Raw genomic sequence first — 24,200 nt, 5'->3', positions numbered from 1 at the left:
AACTGGAAAAAGTAAAACCACCTGAGACTTGAGGGTCTAAAATTTGCTCCAGTGTGCTCTGCCAGCCCACAGAGCTTTACTTACTGATACTAAACAAAACTCACTCGCATGCAGATGCAAAACAAAGTAGGTGTTTATTATAATGGCAAACATGACAGATAAAAATAGACTTTGAAGAAATTTCTACAAGCCCGTCCATCACAGTGATGAATCATTATCCTGCGGCTACACATTGAAAAGAGAAAAAAGCTATTTTTCAACACATCTGTATGTCCAGCAGGGACAACACACATCTGTGTTAGTGTTAAATGCAAATATGTCTTCACTGCCGGGTGATAAATCTCCTAAATGTCAACTGTTTAGTAACACAAAGAAACAGCCTCGTTATAGCCTGGCATGCAAACATTTTGAGTTAATTGTGTTTTGAGAATTTTCTCAGCTCACAGAGCAGCAAGTGAGACCCAGCTGAAAACATGAACAAGTGTGTTGGTTTTAACACTGATAAATCCATTACACTTCTGTAAAACATCTCTGAGCATTCAGATTCTTCAAGAGACAACTAAGGTTTAAATGTGTAACCAGTTACAGTGCAGTCCAGAGGTTTTATATTTATATTTAATTCACAGAGAAACACTTTCAGATGTTAATTACCACCACTGGTTCCCCCCCCCCCCCAATGCTCCCAGTGAGCTATGGTTTACTCCGCTAAGATAAAGGAGTGCAAGATATAATTAATTAACTCCATCACATGTCCCTCACCATCTAGCATTTTGACCGTTAGCTGGAGACAGTAATACTTGTTTTGCTTACAACAAGCTGGAGAAGCAACTGCCAAGTTGATTAGTTCTAACCAGAACGTGAGGCAAGCAGAGAACTGGTTTGATGCTGCAGAGCAGAGCAAGGACTATTTACACCAAGATAGTGGAGGTGGAGTCTGTGCATAGGATGACGAGCTTAGTGGAATGGTAGCTGATTATTGCTCCATTTTGTATTGGGACTAAGTTTATACATGGTATTATTCTATAATAACTATTTATTCAAAATGTGTACTACTCAAACAATGTTAGTGTTGGGAAGAGTTTAATTAGATCATTAGAGAAGGGTGATTGGACAAAACAGCAGAAGCTTAATGCAGTGAAAAGTGACAGATGAAGCTCCAAGAATTAAGGCCAAACACAGGCTGATATATTAATGAAGAATAGTCTACCAGAGTGCTAATATAAAGTCAGTGGCAGGTTTCTCAAACTGTGGGGCAGGCCCCTCTAACAGGACTTTAAATCATTGCAAATTGGGTTTGGCTGACCAGGAACAGAGTGAAACTCAGTTGAATAGATGAATTTGTGGGGGTAAAATTTCAAAAGATTACAAATAGATTGTTAATGCTTTGGTGATCTTTATTTTACTAAAATTGAATATTTTTATTTTTGATTGGCAAAAATTTTAGCTATTGGGTATGCTGGTTGGGTATCCCAGAAAAATGTTATCTGTAAAATCAGCACATTTACGTCAAAAATATTTGAAACGCTTATGTTTTTAGCATTAAATTAAAAAATATAAAATTGTAATCCTAAAAAATGGTAAGACAAAATAACACATCTTGGATTATTTTGGGGTTAAGCTAAATGAAGCCACCAAAAAAGGAGGAGCTGGGGTGGAGGTGGGTTGGTTAAGGCTAAATTTTGTATTTTAAGTAGGCTATATTGGATATGTCAACAATTATCAGATGAGCCATCAGTTGACCTGGACTGCCATTTGATCAACATTAACATCAAATATAATATATAAAAATACATAAATAAAAATCAAATCAAGTGGGAATTAGGGTTTGCCATATATACTTGTACATATGATAAACACGATGATTAAAAATGAAATATTGCTATCATATTTATATTTTTCCTTTGGGATGCATGTCGGTGTAAAACAGACATAACAGGTGCTAAAAAAATTCACTACTTGATTAGCCTGTAACACCCAACCCATCAAAAATTAGCCTGAAAATTCTTATTTTTTTGGAACTGAGATGTTTATTAACCCTTATAACAAAATTCACAAAAGCTTTATTGCTATATCATGTTGTTAATGATATATTTATTATATATTTTTTGTATCACATTTGATACATTGGGCGTCTTTGGCAAGTTTTTGTTAACAACAATGTTAATTTTAGACAAAAAAAAGAGTTTTGTACATAACATTTTGGAATTATGACAAGCATCAATCATGTTGATGAGCTAGAGGTCTCAGAAACTCATGTATCAAATATGATGCAAAAGCATCATAGGGTTAATAATCAAGTGGAGAATATATAATATCATGATGTCCCTCCCCAGTGGTATTATAATCAAGGAAAAAAAATATTTAACACGATTAATGTCTAGGAAAACTTCTCGCTCTATCAGTTATCTCGGTTCAGGGTTTTTCGGCTTTTCCACTGAGAAACATTAAACCTTAGAACATTTAAATGCCTCAATGCTCTCATTATTGTAGCGCTTACGTGAGTAATGGAGAATTTTAAATGTTTAACTGGGCTGCTGGAAAGCCGGAGAAATCAGGCCAAACCACCAACAAGGGATTGTTAGATGCCAGAAACAAATGACAGAAATTAAAATTTAATTCCTCCATAAAGTCGGGCTCTGTGATGATACACTTTCAATCGGCTGTAAACCTTCTGTCCTCCGATATACAAGCGTGATTGTGTCCATATACAAATACAGGCCTTACTCATAAACAACATCAGCCACCAGAATGAGACCTGAATTGTGAACTGTGGAGATCAAAGTGCTTAGCAAAAATATCCAACTTTCCCTAAAAGCACTAATGACTCCTTTAAACACCAGTGCGGTAAACACATCAATCATAAAAGGAGTGGTTATTAATTTAGTCCATTGCTGTGGTTTACACTGCACTGCTTTTGTAATATGTCAAGGCTATAAGTGGAAACGCAGGCCATTTATGATCTGATTTTTTTCCTGATTCATCACTCATTGCCATCACAAAACTTAAACAGTATCCTGTATCTCGACACCAGTTTAAAGCTGAATCGAAAGCACTTCCAAGGCCTTGCTGACATAAACAAACTGCTCCTCTGATGATGGATTCTGTTGAAATGACACACAGAGGGGAAAAAAAATGACAGAGAAGAAGAAAAAGTTCAGAAAAAGAAACAGTCAGCAGAAAAAAAAACAAACCGGAAAGAGATGGAGCTCAGAGGAGGTGTGCAGTGTTTTTTCTTTCCCTTTTTTTAGGCTGATATAAAGAGCCATCAGTCTTCAGCTCCAAATGTTCCCATCAAGTAAACATCAATAAATATGTATGAAGGGGGAGAGGGAGGCCAGGAGAAAGTGAGGGAAGCTGTTAGAAATCAAAGTGAGAGATGAGCTTTTATTACTAGTGAAACCATACTGGAAGAAGAAACTAAACCTTACAATACTGGTAGTAGAATCTAAAGACTCAAATCTGCAGAGGAAAAACAGAAATCTGTAACTTACCCATCAAATATGCATCTGTCATTGGTGGCTTTGTCAACATCAAAGTCAACTCTGTTGTCATTACATCAATACTGATAATTTGCTTTTTTTTTGAGGCAACGAGTTTCCATAATTTTTAAAAGTTAAAACCAACTATCAAATTTAACAGTGTTTGAATGTTGTTAGGGCAGTACAGCTGTTGCACCAGATGGTGGATTTAAAACAGGGACCTGCTTGCTGTGAGGTGCAATGATCAGCACTGTGTTGTCTCCCAACAAGAAGGTCCCGGGTTAAATTCCAACATCTGGCCAGAGGTGTTCTGTGTGTTTAGGTTGTTTCCAGGTACTTCGGCTCCTCTCCGTAGACCAAAGATATGCAGTTAGTGGAGTTAAACTATGATTCTAAATTGGCTGTAGGTGTGAATGTCAGTATGAATGGCTGTCTGTTTCTCTGTGTTGGCCCTGTAGGTTGTACCCCAACTCATGGTCTATGATAGCTGGGATAGGCTCCAGTCCCCCTGCAACCCTGAATTGAATAAGTGGACAAAAATGGATGGATGCTGTTAAACTTCATTTCAGAAGCTAACATTTTAATCAAATCGATATTTAATTGAACATTTTATTCTTCCCTACAACTTACCTTAACCCTACAACACTAACATGAGTTTTGTAACACTATCACTTTCAGCCGTTAGTGTTCTACGTTTAATCTTGGATATTTGATGTCAATGAAAAATTTCACACATGGGGTATATTGAGTGCTTGTTTACACTTTAAAGACCTTTACAGGATGTAAGAAACTAATACCAGTTTTGCATTATCAGCATGTCATGACTTGTAGGGATAGTGGTAGTTCATAGAGCGCATTTTTGTGAAACACCTGGCTAAACAGAGCCCACAGTGATACACTATGATGACTTATGAGTTGGTGTCCAACAGAAGCTTTTCTGATTTGCTTTACTTTCTATTATCACAACTTCATTCATATTATGAACTTAAATATAAAAGATAAGAGATGAGATAAGATAAGCTTCATTGTACTCCACAGACCACTGGGCTTTCGGCCTGTGTGCCGGAGAGGGCACTCTTCCACAAGTGGACAGAAGAGTTTTTCCCTCACCAAATATAGCTAATATAGCGATTATGTTTTTGGAAGTCAACATGATTATATGTTTTCGTTGTATAATGGTTTTTTTTGGGGGTTTTTTTTTTTTTTTTTTTTTTTTCTTCTTTTCTTTTCTGTTTTGGGGGAGTACCTTTCGATCTTTGGCTATGTACAGAGATTGGAATTATATAAGGTCGTACATCAATGCCCTGTAAGGTAACTAAAATAGTGTCATTTAATGCAAATGGTCTGGGGAGCCATATTAAAAGAAGTAAAATTATGTCAAAAATAAAAAGAGAACAAATAGAAGTTGCCTTTATACAGGAATCTCACTTATCGAAGCTCGAACATGATAAATTAAAGAAATGGAAATTTAATCAGTATTCCTCTTCCTGCCCTCAGAGTCCTAAAAGGGGTGTGGTAATTCTAATCTCTAGTAGGTTAAATTTTGAATGCATCCAAGAAATCAGTGATAAGGAGGGGAGGTTTGTGTTAGTCAAAGGGTACCTGGAGGGTATACTGATTACTCTTATAAATGTATATGCTCCCCCAGGATCAGAGATAAAATTTTTCAAAAAGGTTTTTGAATTGATTGTTGGAGAGGCACAAGGTACTCTGATATTGGGAGGAGATTGGAATGTTCGCCTCAACCCGTCCTTGGACTCATCAAACCCACACGCTCCGGGATTGAATAAAACAACCAAAAACATCAAATTAATCTTAAAGGACGTAGGGCTCATAGATATATGGAGAGAACTAAACCCCAACAAGAAGGATTATACCTTTTTTTCTGACCCTCATTCATTTTATTCTAGATTGGATTATTTTTTTATGTACCAAAAAGATTTTAGCAGGGTGATCAATTGCAGGATAGGAGTGATGGATTTATCAGACCATGCCCCATTGTACCTGGAAGTAGTGCTTGGATACGAAAGAAGAGTTACATCCTGGAGATTAAATACAAGTATTCTAAGCACGATGAAAGAACAAATTAGTCAAGATATAATAGATTATATAGCGGAAAATAATAATGAAGAAGTTTCCCCAAGTATTCTATGGGACGCCCTAAAAGCAGTGATAAGAGGAAAACTCATAGGTTACAGCGCTAATTTAAAAAAGAAGAGAAATGAGCATTTAAGAAAACTCCAGACACAACTACAATATCTTGAAGATGCCCATAAAATAAGCGCAGTTACAAACTTACAATTAGAAATACAAAAGAAGAAAAACGAAATCGATGAAATTTTTTCAAGTGAAATACAAAAAAATATGGTTTTTTTTTAAACAAAGATACTATGAGGTAGGAGGCAAATCTGCTAAATTACTGGCTTATAAATTAAAAAAACAACAATTAGAAAATACAATATATAAAATAAAGGACCCTCAAACAAATAACATTGTGTATAAACTTGAAGATATACAGTTAGCCTTCCTAAAATTCTACAAAGAACTATATACACAACCTAGAGTGGATATTAAAGGTATGATATCTTTTTTAGATTCATTCGACTTACCAAAGTTGAATGAAAAACAGAATATAACCCTAATCGAGGACATATCTGAATTTGAAATTAAAAAAGCTATTACAAAATTGAAACCGAATAAATGCCCAGGCCCAGATGGATTCCCATCAGACTGGTATAAAGAAATGAAAGAGGTACTGATTCCTTTGATGAGAACATCATTCAACTATATTTTAAAGACGGGAGTAATTCCCCCATCTTGGAATGAGGCTTCTATCTCTATAATAGCTAAAGAAGGAAAGGACAGGCTTGACTGTGGAAATTACCGCCCCATTAGTGTTCTTAACCAGGACTTTAAGATATTTACATACATTCTTGCCAAAAGAATTGAAAATATTCTTGTTCAGATAATTAGTTTGGATCAGACTGGTTTTATTAAGCAGAGACAAACGCAAGATAATGTTCGCCGAACACTACACGTTATTGATTATGTTAGGAAAAATAAAATTCAGATGGTCCTTATGAGCTTAGATGCAGAAAAGGCCTTCGATCGGGTTAATTGGGAATTTGTATACAAAGTCATGGATAAATTCGGATTCCATCAATCGTTTATCAGGATTATACAAGAATTATATAAATCACCAAAGGCAAGAATCAAAGTTAACGGGGCGCTTTCAAATGTTTTTAACCTACAGAGAGGGACACATCAGGGTTGTCCTCTAAGCCCCTCACTCTTTGCTCTCTTCATAGAGGCCCTGAGTCAAAGTGTAATACAAAGCAATACTATTACTGGAGTCAAGATTAGGGGTCGAGAGCATAAGATTTCCTTGTTTGCTGACGATATTTTGATTTATTTGACAAATCCAAACACTACTTTCCCCAAGCTATTGTCACTTCTGGAGATCTTTAGTTCAATATCAGGTTATAAACTAAATATATCGAAGACTCAGATATTAACTTTTAACTATGAGCCCAATTATGAAATTAAGGCTAAAGCCAATTTGAAATGGGAAACGGAGCAGATGAAGTATCTTGGAGTAAATATTACTAAAGATCTGTCTAAGATATACAATGCAAACTTTAATCCTTTAAGTTATAAAATAAATGAGGATATTAAAAGATGGAATTTATTACCATTTTTAAATTTTGAATCACGTATAGATACAGTTAAAATGAATATCTTGCCCAGGATGCTCTACCTATTCCAAACACTCCCTGTAGAAATAACTGACAAACAATTTCGGGAATGGGACAAAATAATCTCTAGGTTTATATGGCAGGGGAAAAAACCACGGATTAAGTACCAAACTATTCAGTTGGCTAAAGACAAAGGAGGGTTGGGGTTCCCATGTTTGAAAGACTATTATATTTCTGCTCAATTGAGGACATTAGTGTGTTGGTGTAATGTAGATTATCAAGCGAGATGGAAAGAACTAGAAACAGTGACCTTAAAAGATTCTCCAATTCAGGCAATTCTAGGGGATGTGACACTTATTAAAAAACAAATTCATCAAGGAAACCAATGGATTAACCTACCTTTAAAACTCTGGTTACAATTTCTTAATAAGAATGATTGGATTGAAGAGGTTAGGATTTTAAGATGGTGCGCTTTTGACAGTGATTTTTTACCTAATGAATTAGACGTAAGATATAAAAAATGGTCTGGACAAGGTTTAACGGCATATTGTATGTTTTACGATAAGGGAATTCTTAGGGACTTCCAATCAATAAAAGATCAATACCAGTTAAGTAAAACGGACTTTTTTAGGTTCTTACAAATTAGGCATCATTTATATAATTTTATACCTAAGAGAACAGATCTTTTTTCTTTACCTGTTCTGAGTATATTTGTCAAGGCTTATCAGGCTGACACAGGCCTTAAGGTGATTTCAAGATTGTACAAGGGTATACAAGAGGTTAAGAAGTGGAATACTACCTACATCAAAAAAAAATGGGAAAATGAAACAAATATAGCATTATCAGATAACATTTGGTATGAGCAGTGTGCTTTTCAGTGGAGAATTTCTAGTTCTAATACATGGAGATGTTACGGTTGGAAGAGTATCTGTAGGTTTTTTATTACCCCTGCACAAAGTAAACATTATTTTAATCACTCTAATTGCTGGAGAAATTGTGGGGCCCAAGGAGTAAAACATTTTCATCTGTTCTGGTCTTGCCCAAGGATCAACATTTTTTGGGTATTGATCCACTCTGAGTTGCAGATTATTTTTGGTATGCAGCTTCCCTTTAATTGGGACGAACTTTTGTTTGGATATTTATACTCAGTAAATGTAGATAAAATGTCTAAGCAGTTGTATGGTATCCTGAGTTTGGCTGCCCGTAAAATTATTACCAAGAAATGGCTTAGTGTGAAAATTCCATCACTGGGTGATTGGCATGAGACTGTACATGGGATGTTTAAAATGGAAAGAATTACCTTCATTAAAAGACTCCAGTTTGATATATTTAGTGAAATTTGGGGTAAATGGAAACACTACATCCGGTTAAGGAGACCCGATCTTGTTTGAATCTCTGTAACTATATATGCCACATTTCTGAATCGTTATGTGTTTATATGTATATGTTAGTATGTATGAGACTACAAGTGAACACATATGTAAGTAGGTATGTGTATGTATGCTTAAGAATATGGGTGTGTGAGTGAATATGTGTGTGCGAGTACATACACACTAGAGGGTACACCCGTCTGTTTTTCTTATTTTTATTTATTTATTTTTTTATTATTTACGTCTGTTCTTGATTATATGTTTATTTTGGATTATTTGTGTTTATATAGGTTGTTTAATAAAAAGAGAATAACAAAAAAAAAGCTTCATTGTACTCATAAGCACAAACATGCAACGGAACTGGAAGCACTGCTGAAATCATTCTACTTGAATGAAAGAGTAATAAAATATAAAAATAAAGTAATAAATACATAGCTAATAATCCTAATGACAGCAGCTTTGACAATGGCACAGGTAGAAAGCAGAATAGATGATATCTAGAGGTATTTTAGCTATTGCACTTGTTCAGTGAATGCTTAGAGTTTAATTTGGGTGTTGAATAGCCTGATGGCCCAAGAAGCTATTCTTTAGTCTTCTGGTACTGCTTTTAGAAGGTGGCAAACTAAAGAGTTGATGGCCAGGGTGAGAGTGAACCTCTTAAACATACAGATTGACAACTCTTGTCCTTTGTACAATGAAGAATGGTGGAGCAGAAAAACATAAATTTCATCATTTGATGCATATAATAGTCTGGTTAGGTGCAACTTTAAGAAAAAGATTAGTGCTTATGTTGGGGCATGACTTTGCCTCATGGGCATACTGGTATAATTCCAGTTCACCTGAACGGTACAGTATGGCCTTGGAGGTCCAGGACTGTTTCTGTTTGGCTTGTTCAGCTGAATTTTATCTGCTCCTCTGTCCCATAAAACCTTCCTATTGACAGGTAGCTCCCCATCGACTCTCCCTCCCTCCCTCCTCCATATCCAGCCCACATTTTTCTTCCCTATGAGTATTAGTTTATTGAATAAGTGGCATCTGTTTTCCTGGCCCCGTCACCGTAAGGCGAGGTATTTCTCAGTGACGCACAGCGCTGATTTATACGCCGCTCTGACTCTCCCCACAAAAATTAAGCTAAGCAAAAAATTTCCAATACATCCTGTGTCCCCCTTTTGCACACACATACACACACTCCACGCATGCTGTATATAATTAACTTGGCAGATGTTATACACACTCAAACACTTTTACACACTCTTCACTCTCATCCCCAAACTCCCACTTTCTGTCACACACAAATAGTGCCATGATGGAACAATGAGAGTCATAAATCACAGCAAACGCATCAGATTTGCTGGCTTCCTCTGGGAAAACAGCAACAACTATCTGACACTTTGTCACTTTGAGGGTCATATTTTTTTCTTTTTATACAAAGTATTGTACACTATAATACAAAAGACATTGATGTGGTGAAGTGTCATCTTTGTGCCAAAAAAGTATTTCTTTTCAAGCTGCCAGTAGGTACAGACCAAAATCTCGAAGCCAAATTCTTGACTGAAAATGGCGTTTCTGGACATATGAGCACTTGGCACTTGCTACCTATGTTGATTATACACGTTATCTCTAGATCGTGCTTTGTTTACAGTTAAAATCATCGCCTTTATTCATTTAAAACTCATTTTAAATTATGCCGAAGTCCTTCTACCTTCTTTAAGGGCTTTGGTACAACACAGTTGCTTACAATGTTGATTGTAAGCTATCAAAAGATTTTGATCCCCTGAGGTTTCAGACATAAAGAAAAGTTTTTGGAGTCATTCTCAAACCAACACTGTGTCCCTTTAGTGTCAGTTTATCCTGCATTACAACAGCCTTGAGACAAACTGTCAAGTACCTAAAACCACTGTCTTACCGGTCAGGATTTTGCGGACACACATGCATCTGGAGCAGGATCCTCTGGGTGAAGGTCTTGAAGCACTGGCCACATTTCCACAGGTGCCAGTCGCTGAACTCACTGCTAAGCTGGCTGGTGGATGTGGGACTTGCCAGGACTCTCTGGTTCTTTGACGCCAACTGGCCAAAACTGGAGTCCGACTGAACCCCAACCTTATCCAACAGGGAGAAACTCCGAGGGCAGGGGGAGTGGGGGAAGACCATGGAGCGCATGAGGGTGGAGGACGGAGTGGAGGACGATGAAGAGGATGAGGAAGAGGGTTTGCCGTTTTTGCTGAAGGACTGGAGGGATTCCTGCCTCGTCATGGCCTCCACCACTGTGGCTGGGACATTTACTGGACACAAGAAAAACAGAAATGATTTGGTTTTAAGTAGAAAAAAAGAGAGTCCAACAACTGCCAACAACTGAGGAAAATGATGTAAGTTAATGTTGATGAAGATGTTCTTTAAAATTTTGACTTGGAGGAATAGCTGGAAGGCACTCAGAAGACTAGCAATGCTAACATGGACTGTTAAAGTTTTCAAAACTGCAGCACAGGATCAAACAAGAGTGCAAGACTGGAAAAATATTCTTGGCCTGAACACAAACAAATGGATGAAACCATTTATTCTTTCAGGTGGCCCTTAATGATATCTGTCCCTATAGGTTGGATTGTTGTCAGTGGGCTGGGCTTAATAGATAAAAGTATGGTTTAGCTGTTTTGATGGGAGGAAAGGAAAGGAAAGCCAGAACTTTATTGTCCTAACTGAGACCAGAGCTGGCTGACCAGCCCGGGGCAAACTGCAGCTCATGGTATCAATGAATGGAATTATGGGAATTATGTTAGTACAGCGACTCACTGTTTTCCTCTCAGGGAAGACAGAAAGCTGCAAAAGCTATGTTTCAGGGTCAAAAAATGGACCTCCAGCATGATGCTACTACAGATGAGTTTTCATTTACAGAACTACTAACATTTCTACTTTAAACTTTGCTTTCATTCCAGAAACTCAAACATTCTAAAATGTTCCCTTCACTAGTTCACTGTTAAATCCAGAATTAAATTTACCAGTCCTTTTCATATAAAAAGTTAGCCCCCATCATATCTGAAAGATCTCATAGTCTTATACTGTCCCAATAAAGCATTTTGTTCTCAGACTGCAGCCTTACTTTTGGTACCTAGAGTTTTTAATAGAAGAATGCGACAACAAGCTATCATGAAGTTCTCCCAAAGAACCATCTCCAAGTTTAAATTTAGGAGACAGACACCTTCTTTACTTTAGAGATTATACTCAAAACTTTCCTTTTTAAGAAGGCTTACTGTTAGTGCTGGTTGAGTTGATATTGAAGCATCCTTTAGTTGTACTCCTATAGACTCAAACTGCTGTGGGACTTCCCATAATACACACCCTTCCTTTTTCACTGCGCCTACAGAGCAGAGGTGAGCAACTTATTTATTGTTTTATAGAATTCAATTCAATTCAAGGTGTAGAAACCCACACAGATTTAGATAAAATAAGCAAAGGGCCCTAGAGTGATATTGCTAGCACTAGCATGCTAATAATTGCAACCATGGTTGCAGGTTACGATGAAAATAATACATTCTATGCAAATGTTGGCATTTTTTGGTTACACTACATGAGTGTGTCACTTGAATTGAGATTCCTTACTATAACAAGGCCTCTTCTTGATTTTGTGGGGTTTGATGGTTTTACCTTTACCTTATGCTGGTCAGATTGACCAGACTCGTGGGCCAGTTCTGGTCATTGGAGCTTTTTTTCTGATGTGGTTGGGCCCTTATGTTACAGTACAAAATGACTGCTTTGACATGACTGCTATATGGTGCTATATAAATAACACTGAATTGAATTGAATATAGTAAGTGCTTCAGAGAAAAAAAAAATGAACACAGGAGCTGGCATAATAAATCCATTAGACCGATAGGAAAAACAGATTCTGGATAAAGTGTTGCTGGTGAATACAACAGTCAACTACAATGAGATTAACAGGAAAAAACACATTATATAAAAGTGTGTAAATTAGATTTTGGTTGATGCCAGCTGTCCTCACTTGACCCAGAAGTCAGCTGTGTTCTGTTTTGTGGTCAGACCAACTGACAGACCTGGAGTCCATAACCCTTCATCATGTTTGAAATTGCATTAAGAGGGTTGATTTACTTTAACTCACTGTGGAGGGTTTTGCTTTTCATTCTGTAAAACTGGTTTGCTTGGGAAAACTTGGCATGCAGACTGGGAGGAAGGAAAACTATTGCACAAGTTATTTTACATCCTTAAACTTAACCAGACAAACCAGTAGATGCTCATAACGTGTTATTTAAGAAGACAAATAGCTTATTTTGTGACTTCTTTAGTTAGACTCATTTGGGTAATTTGTAAGTCCATTTTGTTATTATTATTCTTGGGTACATTTTTCCTTCTCTACCCACGCACTAATGCATAAACAACACTTCTGGCTTTCTTAGTTTTTCTGAATTTCTTCACATCATTTCGATTGCATCATTTTACATGAGTAAACACCCCTCTCTCTGAGATCTGCTGCTTCAGTCGTCATAACCATTTTCCATCCCTCATCAGCTCACCTCTGCCATCAGGCCACCAGGCTCGATTGATCCTCTAATAACCTGATGAGGAGATAATTACACCATTTGTAAGTTGCCCAACGGTGTTATTGACGCCCGCGTTATACGCCGCTCGCCCACACTTAATTCATTTTGCAACCAACATTGCATATACAAAAAATGCAGGTCAATACGGTTTGGATTGCGTATGAAATGCATCATCAAAATGAGAGAATTATGCAGATGCAGCTGGCAACATTGCAGAGTTTGTATTTTCTTTCTTTATGAGGGGTGTGTTCTCTCCTACATGCCCCTCATAAAGATACAAATGGAGGAGATGCTGGTCTTCATCGCACAGAACAGAGTTTTAAAAGCAACTTCTGACACCTAAACTTGGAGTTTCATCTTCCTCTGTATTGTCTGCCTGTCCATCAGTTCTGTGTATTCATTCAAACATTTTTCCATGTCATCTTCATTACCAGAATCAGCTGAGGCCCTCTCCTCATCCTGTCCTCTTTTCCCTTTTTGTATCTCTCTCTTTGTCATTCAGTTTTATAATATATATGTTACAGCCATCAAAATGTATTATATCTAGAAGTTCCCCAAAAATAAAAAATAAAAATAAAAATCATGAGACTCATCTGTCAAAGGAGTTGGTGTTATCTGTTTGTAAATGTAAATGCAATCTATTTGTGGAACTATGGTGCTTAACAGTGATATAGTTGCTCTATTAAAGGATGAACTGATGTGCCATTCAGGTCCTCCAATAGTTAAGCTCCTCCAGGGTAACCACACGTGCTGCCACAAGAACATATGTTATGTCTCCCAGCATAGTCTACAGAATGAGGAGATACCAGGAGATGGACTGTCAACATGTGGATAGTTGGACATGGTCATAGAATTGAATATTCTCAGCAGAAGGACAGTTATCTGTTCCTTTGTGGAAGGAGGAACAGGCGGAGCACTGCTACAGCCCTACAAAATGACCTCTGGGGGCTACTTGACTTCATTAGGGTGTCATGAGAGACCAACATCCACGGATTTACATGAAATAAGTTAAAAATAATAAGAATATGCGTCAGTCTTGTACATTTATATCATACTGAATTAGCAGGAAGTTTGACTCTTGAGAGGCCACCGTTCGTCTCAGAGTGTCTTCCTCTCTTTACAGGAATGAAGTACAGTTCTGATTATGTTGCCAAATCTTTGCTGGGTAATCAATAACCATAACGTTACAGCCATTATAAAGTTTCATAAAATCAATGGAGGCAATTATAAGACTGGTAATAATAATACATCACATAAAGAAGAGAAGTACGGAGGAGTTTACTGCAGAGGTGGACAAAATCAAAATCATTCTTCCCTCTCCTTTCTTTTCTTCAATCTTTTGCCTCTTTGACTCCTCCACTTTCCCTCTCATTTCATCCATTTTCCTGTTTTTTCCCATCATTTCTCACAGTTCTAGAGGATAAAGGGAAGTTGAAAAAACTAAATAAAGAGCAGGAGCAAAGAAAAGAAAGATAAAGCTGTCACGGGAGTGGAACGGACTCAGGCGCAGACTGAGGTAGCACAGTTCAACGACACTTTATTAATCACACTGGTGCACTATATACACGTGAAGGGGGGGGAAACACCAGGGTCCCGGGGATCACTTGGCTGGGGAGACACACTTCTTCGCACTCGCTCTGCTCCTCGTCCAAACAGTCTCCACACAAGCAGCTCAGCTCACTCTCCTACTCACGGGGTCCAGGGGTCACAAAAGGGCTGATCCAGGTAAACCTGTTTACACAGACGAGGGTAAGTCGAAGGCAAACACGGGAACAGTAGAATCGCAAGGAAGCCAGGCAATACTAACGAGAGTTACTCAATATTCCAGCGACGAACAGCTCAGAGCCCCAGCCTTAAGAGCCAGAGAACTGCAATCCGCTCGAGATCAGCTGCAGGTGCGTGGGCCAAGGGCAGGAGCCCAATCAGAGCTCCGCCCAGGCAGACAGGTAGGAGAGACAGAGTGAGAGAAAAACAACAAACACTTGTGGCCACACTGGGCTGGCCGGGGAGGCACAGGGACCATGACAAAAGCAGAGTCTTTCTGAGATGTTTCCTCGTCTGCTGGTGCATATGTTGCTGTGGAGCGTCAAGCCGACAGGCTGTGATTGGATGGAACATGTATGAGTAAACAACCATGGGGTGTGTGTGTTTTCTTTGTTGTGTGGTTTGGATCTTGATTCATCTTTAATGTGTCTGTGAGTGCTTGAGCTCTGCACATAAGCAAGAGTATAGAGAAATGTGTGTTTAATGTTATGTGCGTGTTTCCTGTTGTTTGTCGTTTGCCTTTGTGTATATGACTTTACTTTAAGGGGTCCTATGATGTTTTTATTTATTTTCTGTACTACTGTTACATACTGTGGTGAATGCTCATATTTAACATGGCCAGAGTTCCAAATAGTGATCAGTAGCAGGTGTAACGCATTGCAAAGTAACACGTTACTGTAATCATACTACATTTTACAAAAATTCAGTTAACATACTAAATTCAGAAATCACAATACAGTTAAAATTATGTTATTACTTGATTTACAAAGGGTCTTCAGTTATCTGCACTGCAGCTGGAAATAATGAAAGAAAAAAACATCACATGCATTTTCCTTCCTGCACACTTCACCTACAAACAGCTGATTTCAGTTTGTGTGCAGGGAGGAGGAAAACAGTGGATCAGTGTGCCGCTTTTTTGAGGAGAGGGGATATGGACATCCTTTTTATTTTTACTACATGAAAGAATAAGTGCGTAATAGTAAAATTAGGACAGAAATAACTACATTATACTGCTAACACAACACTGCCTCTCTGCAAGAATATGCACAGATAGCATGCTAGCACAGAGCTAGCCAAGAACCCAGAGTGATGTTATAGCTGAGTGTATGTCGACCCGTCCAGAGCACCAGTCCAGAGCCTGATCTTCAGCAGGTAAATAAGGCAGTGATGAGCAGCCAGGCTTGCAGCGTGTAGCCTCCAATTCTGCCTGTGCATGCTTTGAAAGTAGAGTCACTGTGGAAGATCGGTTTGAAGTCTCTTCGGATTGTTGTCAGCTTTGCATTTTTGTTGGTTTTATGTTCATACGGAAACAGCAACAGAACGACTGTATGTGTGTCCTACTGTAGCCTCAGGTTTATATAACGACCTGTTAATTGTGCGGCAGTGCATTTCAGGTCATGTTATGGAATAGCACGAAAGTAACATAATGCGTTCTTTCTCTAACATATAATTAAGTAATATGCTGCACTGGTTTCAGGAAAAGTAACCAGTAGTGTCTAATCCAAGACTTGTTTTGTAGCAATAAGCCCAACACTGATAACGAGGACAGAGAATGTGTGAGTCAGTCAACTCAGATTGCTCTAAACAGTTTTAGACAGTTTTTTTCCTGCTCTTTGATATGTATTACATCAATAAGAGGGGATGTCCTTATATGGTCACCACTTTTAAGAGTTTGAACACTATTGTACCCAAACACAGCAGATAGAGCTACAGGACAATGTGACTGCACTGGACATTTCCCAGTCTTATTGTGTTCAGGCAGCCTTTGGAGCACTAATAAAGGTCAAAACTTTAAATGTCTGTTCCACTGAGGACAGCCTACTGTCTCCAGTGCAGTGTTTTGACGTCACAGTCATCCTTTGTGGGTACAATTACAAGATAACAATGCCACAGAAACTAACTGCTCCAATGCAGTTAGAAGCAAAATGTCTTTAATTTGGAGCAGAACTGCTGCTTTTCATGTTTGCACAAAAGAAGCTTAATCTAATTTCATTTAATTTTCATGTGAACAAACTTTTTTCACTGCAGGGTGGAACAAAAGCAAATCCTCCGGTATTTGTTTGTGCGATGCCAGGTTGTGTATGTGTGTGTATGAATGTGTGTTTGGTACATCTGGACTGCTGAGGACCAGATGCCTTCACATGAATAGAAACCATTCAAAGGTCTCAATTGTCATCCCGTAAATGCTGACAGTAAATGGTCCATGTCAACTGTGAACACACAGGAGGATTTTTAAAAATTTTATCCACTTCATTTATACTAATTAAGTCACTCTAATTAACAGAAACATATTTCTGTATAACACAATTTAACAACGTTGCTGACTATGTTTTTCAGACTGTTCATAGAGCTGAATTAACACATCATCTCTAAATCTGATACTATTTCAATAAAACCTGAACAAATAACACCATGTCATTTGCAGAGCTGTTGAATTTAACTCATTTCATAAATCTGAGGGCATCATGTGAATAAATTAATGAGGAATCTGAGTCTGAAACAACCTTGGAAATAATGTTTTCAGTTCACACTGTTTTTGTTGTCCTAAAACTAATACGTTTCTCATAAATGAATCCCATTTTCTTTCAGTATTCATATTATTTTTATTTAATATTTAATGAAAATCTGAATTTTTTGGAACAAGACAAATTTTCTTATATGTAAAATCCATACATGCATAATTCTCCTCTGGCTTCCTTCTCCAACTCACTTCGCCCAGTGTTGCCAACTTAGCGACTTTGTCACTATATTTAGCGAGTTTTCAGACCCCCTTAGCGACTTTTTTGTCTAAAAAGCGACTAGCGACAAATCTGGCAACTTTTTCTGGTGTTATTGGAGACTTATGACTTTTGACGTGAAAGCACGTGTCGCTCTTACTGTCAACAAGCAGAGGGTGCTACTGTGGGCAGTTTGTTAACAATGTTATAGTTAAAAATATTCTTCTTTTACTGTTACTTTTTGTGGATCACAAGGTTTAAAACTACTTAAACACACACACACAAAGATTGCTTATTTTGGGTCACTTTTGCCAGTACCAAGCCTGGATAAAGGAGGAGGGTTGGAATTGTGACATTAAAAAAAATAATTGCTGAAAGAAATTTAATTTTAGTTCTAAATATATTCGAAATGCATTTAGCGTGTTCTTTACTGGCTTTATGTCTCTTCCACGATGTTATTTCTCTCTCTCCTAAAGCGTCAGTTGCAATTACATAAGCATGACCAATTATGCAAATTAGGTGATGACATCATTTTGTGACTTCTAGTGACTTTTAGGACAGCCAATAGCGATTTTCCTTCCTGAGGAGTTGGCAACACTGCCTTTGCCTACCAATCAGGCTTAAACTTCTCTATGTGTTTGTTAAAATGTCTTATATATTATCAGAACTGATTTAAAAGACCAGCCTGAACAGATGGCCAGAACAATAAAAGTCAGGTTGTTTGGCTGAGGCTCCCTAAAGCCTGTGTTACTCGGTTGCAGACACAAAAAGCTGGAGACCTGACAGTGGAGTGGGGTCTGCTTGAAAAGTCTCCACGAACTAGTCCACATAGTCATAAAAAGAACAACAGTCAGGCTCGTGGATGTCCATGAGTCTAAAATCCGCTTCACATTTTTCACTCAGTTGTTCACAAAGTGGGATGAAACGTTCATATCTTCAGTGCACAATTCCTCCTTCAAACCACGGAGATAATGGTTTTTGTTGTGTCTTTATTTCTCTCTGTCAATCAGTGCTTTGTATTTGTCTCTGTCCCTCCTCTCCCCAGTCTTCTGTCTTTAGTTTCTTTCTTTCTCCCCCCTCTGTCTCTTCTCTATCCATTCTCTCTTTTTCTCTGTCACTAATTTGTTTTTGTTTACATCTCCTCCAGTTTTCTGCTCAGTCAGCCTGTTTATATCTGTTCCATTTAAACATTTTTTTCTCCTGTGGATTTGACAGAGCAAGCCCCTGCAGGGGGATAAAAACAAACTTTGACCAAAAAACCCCCCAAAAAACCAAACATGAAAAAAGATTTTTAATCTGTGGAATCTAAATTGAATTGAATTGAATTAGAGGCTCGTCTTTCACAGAGTCGCAGTGAAATGAGATCGTGCTGCTGATTGCAAATTAGAGACGTTTGGCCACAAACTGGTTTTACAGATGGAACAAGTCTTTTACATGCCATCGTTCATCATGGCGGGACTGTGGCAGCAAACTGCAAACGCACACAGTTGTATTACTTGTGTTTACAAATACCTAAGCTGCCTATGCATTATTTTTAATTTCACCTAATTTAATCAAAACTCAGACATGAAACCTTTTAAGTATTTTAGTAAAATGCATGAAATAACTGGCTAGTATTTGCCCAAAAAAAGCACCTATAAAATAGGGATGGGTGTTGAAGTTTTTCTTGACTTTATTATAATCGTCGATTTTGCTTTTTGATCAATTCTCGTATTGATTCCTGAGCAGTTTCGTGCGTTTGTAGGAAAAGTAGATCTGTAAAAACAGAAACGAGGCTTGAATATGATTCAGCAGGGTTTTTCCTGGCCCACAATGGGCATTTGTGGACTAACTACATACCAGTAAGCATGACTCTTGCATACAGTAAAGGATCTGAGTCACTGTTACCTTCTTGATAAACATCTGTTCCAATGAGTTCAAAAGGATAGCGCCTAGGGGGGAATGATCCAAAAGATACTGAAACGATGACAAAAACCCAATACTGTAACAATATTTATGCTTTTTCCTGATAATATGGCGATAATATTAATACATGCACCTGTGCTTTGAGTGAATAAAACCTATAAAAATGGATGGTAAGGATTTCTTCATAACACTGTCAGGGAGAGGGGATTTTTCACAGTTCTAACAAAAAAAAAAAATCCTGAAAAGGTGTGCAACAGCTCCTTTGGTATGAGTTTAACATCATTGTTTTGCAATGTTCAGCGTTCAGGGAAACACCTACACTGATAAAAAACACTGATAAGCTTGGAGACAGACAATTACGAAAGAGTGGACTATGTGGAACAGGTTCTCAACTCGTCCTGGTTCTCATGTTTTTGTGCAAAAATTCCTCACAGCGTTTTCTTATCTCATGGGGGAGAGGTGAACTTTTGATAAAATGGTGTTCTGCTGCTGCTAAAAACACAAGATTTGGACAACAAGTATATTTAAATTACAATATATAACCTTTACTCTGAAGGCAAACACCCGCCATTTTGGGAGACCACTCTTCCACTTTTCTCAGTTTCACTGCTACTCGCCAAGTGGTTTGAAGTAGTTGTTGCGTAGGTGCAGATCAGTCAGAGCCCCTGCCTGACTGAAGGTCGTGGGTTCGACTCTACTGAACGGCTACCCTGAGGTACCCCTGAGCAAAGTACCGTCCCTACACACTGCTCGTTGAACCCAACCTGCTCTGGAGTAGAGAGAGCTTTAGAAACGTGTGGGTTTTCAAAGAAGAAAACAATGAGAAGTCTTGATGGAAAACATCCTTAGTTTCATTTGACTTAAGGACAGGAAAATAGGCAAGTGTGTCAACACTAACCCACAGTGTGGCCATATTTTAGCAAATAAAAGACCTGCCCCAGTCCTGTTTTGGCTGGCTTGGTTTTTCAGACAAATAAATCCCCCTTTTTTTTTTTTTTCTTTCTTTTTTTTTTTTTTTTTTTAAAGAAAATGCATTTGTATCATTGTTTTTGTGGCAGGCCAAAAGATTTCCTCCAGTTTAAATACTGTCAGTAATAAAAGCTAAGGAATGGCCAAAGAAAACAGCTGATTTTAAATGCAGGCAGGCCAGTTTTCAGGGCAGAGGTTTGGCTTATGTTTGGACGTGTCAGACATTTAGATATCATAGTCAAATTTACATCTGAGTCCATTTTTAGTGCTTCAGTTTAACATAGGGCAGCTGAAGAAGGTGAACCTATCGCTTCCTAGGAAACAGATGACCTTTAAACACATTTTCTTAACTATGTAAATAATGTTGTACTTCAACAAATTTGGAAGGTGTGACCTAACAAAGTTTGGACAGAAAAACACATTCAGTAAATGTCTTTTTGTTTCGTTTGCCTAAATTTAAGGCTTATTTTAAAAAAATGTTTATCAATCTCACTATACGTATATGTACATATACATACACTAGACAGGTCAACTTAGATTATTGAGACATTTTCTCACAGTTTTCATCCTGGGCGATGCACTGCAGCGGGATACCGAAGAACGAGGTGTAGGAGTCGTTGTACCAAACCAGCAGCTCTGTTCCTCTGGGGATATCCATACATGCTCTGTAGAAGATGCAGGATCTACAATACAGACACAGGCATGTTTAGTTTGAAAAGTGCATCAAAAGTAAACTTCACCACTCTCTCAGGTCATGTTGTCACTTTTAAATTACAATGCAGGGTAGACATTTAGTGCAGTTTATTTATTTATTTATCCCAACATGTAGTGATATTTCTTGGGAGTTGCAGGGAGTGCATAATTCAGGCATTCATCCTGAAAAAATAAGGTGTTTTACTTGAGAAGAGCTGAAGGAAAACCAAAATATTCTCTAGCTGAATCGAAGTTAAGAAATAAACACTAAATAGATAAATGCAACCATTTTGATATATAAACAAATTCATTCATTGGCAAACCTGAGAACTGATTTGTGGATAAAGTGTGATGTTTCAAAAATATATAATTGAGCTTTGCAAGAAAATTACAATTTAGAAAAATAACTACAAACAAATAAAACTATAAAAACTTTAAAGTTATGAACACACAAAAAACACACCAAACTATATGCAAATGAACACACATATCCACATTATATGCATTAGCATATTGAGGTCAATAGTGGTTCAGTTAAAAAAAACAAACAAGCAAACAAAAAACTTTCAGAGTAATAATGCTGAACAAAAGTGAAAAGCATTAATGTTAATCTATCCCTCTGTGGATCGGCGCCCTACAGGTTACAGATCAGGTCACTGAGGTCATCCTCCCAGCAGCTCCTCTCTGTCCCAACCTCACATATAAAAACTAAAGGCGTGCAGGCTTTCTGTTATTGCCAAAGCCTCTGGAATAGTCTGCAATTACACAAAGTCCACAAAGACTCGCCTATTGCTGTTTACTTCGAGTCGAGTCTGAGGTGTCTCATCATTTTTCTCAAGTTGAGTATTGTTTCTACAGACTTTTTATTCACTGATTTTTTTAAATTAATATAATTTTAACATTGCCAGCAATCACTGCAAAGATTTTTTTCAATCTATACGTGTTTTTCTGCACCATAGAGCACAGCTTATCTGCAGTGTGTCTCTTTGCAATATGGGACTCAAGCGACCTCCAACGTCCTATAGGTTGCTGAACACAGGTTTCAACAAAGGGTGCGGTTAAATCCATGACTTCTTGCAAAAGCAACATCAGTATATTTATGGCAGAATGTTTAGATTTCTGCCTTAAAACGTGGCTGGAATCCGAATGTGATCATTCAGAGTAAATTTCTGTGTGTGTGGACAGCAACAGGTTTGTCATTTTTCCCGGTTAATCACAATATCATCACAAACAGATTGGACGTAACTGCCAACTTGACCACATGTAGTCACAACGTGATAGCAGACTGATGCTGTCTTATCACAGTTTATCACCACCTTGACACACCAAAGTATCTTTAAAGATGTGGTCGCAGACCTTTCCATAACTTTGGTTGTGCAGAAGTCTTCAAGCAGTGGTGTGACTCTAGCATTAACTGTGTGCTGACTCTGGAGAGTGAAGGCCATTGTATGTACCTGGCTAAGAGGAACCCACCCTGAGGAGAGGTTTATATAGACTGCAGAGGTTTATATATAAAAACATACAGAGACAGCCACAGACCATTAAGTGTAAAGCACATCTTAAACATATTTTTCTTTTATAGGTACAGACCGCTGGACTTCTGGAAGGAAATAACTTAATTTTCCCTGCAAGGAGCCATGTAATTTTACTCTTTACCTAGAAGTGAAGCAGCACCAAAGCTCTCTAAAACAATAAAGAAAAGACATCGAAGATAAGCGCATGCCTGATTTATAGATGTGTGGATAACAACTTTGATGAAAATGTTGAACAAACTGTCCTTAAACCCTACTTCGGATAAAAACAGTCCTGGAAACAAGATGGTGTGAGGTGGTTGGTGACTCTTTCCAGGTCTGATTTTACAAAAGCTTCCCATCTGATAACAGCTTAATTTCACATCGGACCAAATCCGAATGATTTATGGGAAATATCTGGTGTCTCTCACTCTGTTCAGACCAACTAATCACCATTATATTGTTCAAACATGCAGCCACTGGGCTGTCGGTTCCCGGGTCACACCACCGCTAAAACAAACACCTCATCCACCCAAAAACATCTTTGTAACAACATGAGCGAAATCCACATTCAAAACCACATTTTCATACCCAGACTATTTTAAAACACTTTCCCACATGTTTTTCTCCCACCGGGGCCGTACAGTGTCAGACAGACCAGATTGTAACAGAGGTCACAGGTTCAACTCCCTCACGACTCCCTTGTTTTTTGTTTTTTTTTTTTGCCAAAGTGCCTTTGAGCCAGAAAACCTAGTCTGTGCAAACAGCTTGTGACAACCACTTAAAGTGAAATCAAATTACATTTAATACAAACCATAACTCCTTTTTCTTTTTTTAAATTTCCATTCGAAGTGCACCAAGTTCCTCAGTATAAGAAATGTTCAATTAATAAAATTTGACTTGATGTTTCAAAAACACCTCAACACTGAACCTGCTCATCCAAGAAACACTCAATACTAATAATGTATTTATTTATTTTAGATTGATTTTGTATCTTCAAGGAGACATCAGTTCTCCTGAAAGTATCTATAGAAAGATATACAATCAGAATTTAGGCAACTTTATTTTTTCTGGTCAAGTGACTCTCTGGGGAAGAAAGGGTTGAACAAACAGAGAGAGTTGGAGAATTTAAGGAGGACAAACGTTAAAGCAGAAAAACACACACACAAAAAAGTTAAAGATGATACAAAGCAAAATCAGACAGACAGGAGAGGGAGGTGGGAGTCAGCCAGTGACATTATGCTTAATTAATTAAGTTACGAAACATAAAACTAACAAGGGAGGAAATGGAAGAAAATGTAAAAATCAAACATAGAGACAAACAAATTAAAAGGAGGACTTAGAAATACAGAAATATGAGTTACATTTGCACTTAACATTGGGGGAGACAAAAATAACAGAAAACAGAAGCATCATAAATCTCTTTAAAATGGTCTTCCTCTCAGATTCATCAGTTTAAAAGATTTATATGATTTTTACAACATAAGATACTGAAACACACTGATGGCAACAATAACATCTAGAGCTCCCATGATCACCATGCATTC

At 37.8% G+C, this 24,200-nt stretch overlaps 1 protein-coding gene and 1 long non-coding RNA gene across 2 annotated transcripts in view; one reads left to right on the top strand and one right to left on the bottom strand.

The window, feature by feature from the left end:
* The window catches only part of prdm6 (PR domain containing 6), a 30,862-nt gene extending 20,042 nt beyond the window's left edge, over nucleotides 1-10,820 (bottom strand). The window contains exon 1 of the mRNA XM_085476295.1: nucleotides 10,451-10,820. Coding sequence (XP_085332421.1) covers nucleotides 10,451-10,797 — 347 coding nt within the window. The 5' untranslated portion in view covers nucleotides 10,798-10,820. The remainder of the gene's footprint in view (nucleotides 1-10,450) is intronic.
* Nucleotides 10,821-14,778: 3,958 nt separating this feature from the next.
* Nucleotides 14,779-15,124, top strand: LOC146697515 (uncharacterized). The gene is made up of 2 exons (XR_014923139.1): nucleotides 14,779-14,843; nucleotides 14,923-15,124. It is a non-coding gene; the product is annotated as an uncharacterized LOC146697515 (long non-coding RNA).
* The last annotated feature ends 9,076 nt before the right edge of the window (nucleotides 15,125-24,200 follow it).

Source organism: Copadichromis virginalis, linkage group LG12, assembly GCF_057382275.1.
Source record: "Copadichromis virginalis isolate Kocher_CV1m ecotype Utaka linkage group LG12, C_Virginalis_male_GT1.1, whole genome shotgun sequence".
Classification (NCBI taxonomy): domain Eukaryota; kingdom Metazoa; phylum Chordata; class Actinopteri; order Cichliformes; family Cichlidae; genus Copadichromis; species Copadichromis virginalis.
Note: the sequence above shows the minus strand (reverse complement) of the source record. Positions and strands in the feature narration are given on the sequence as shown.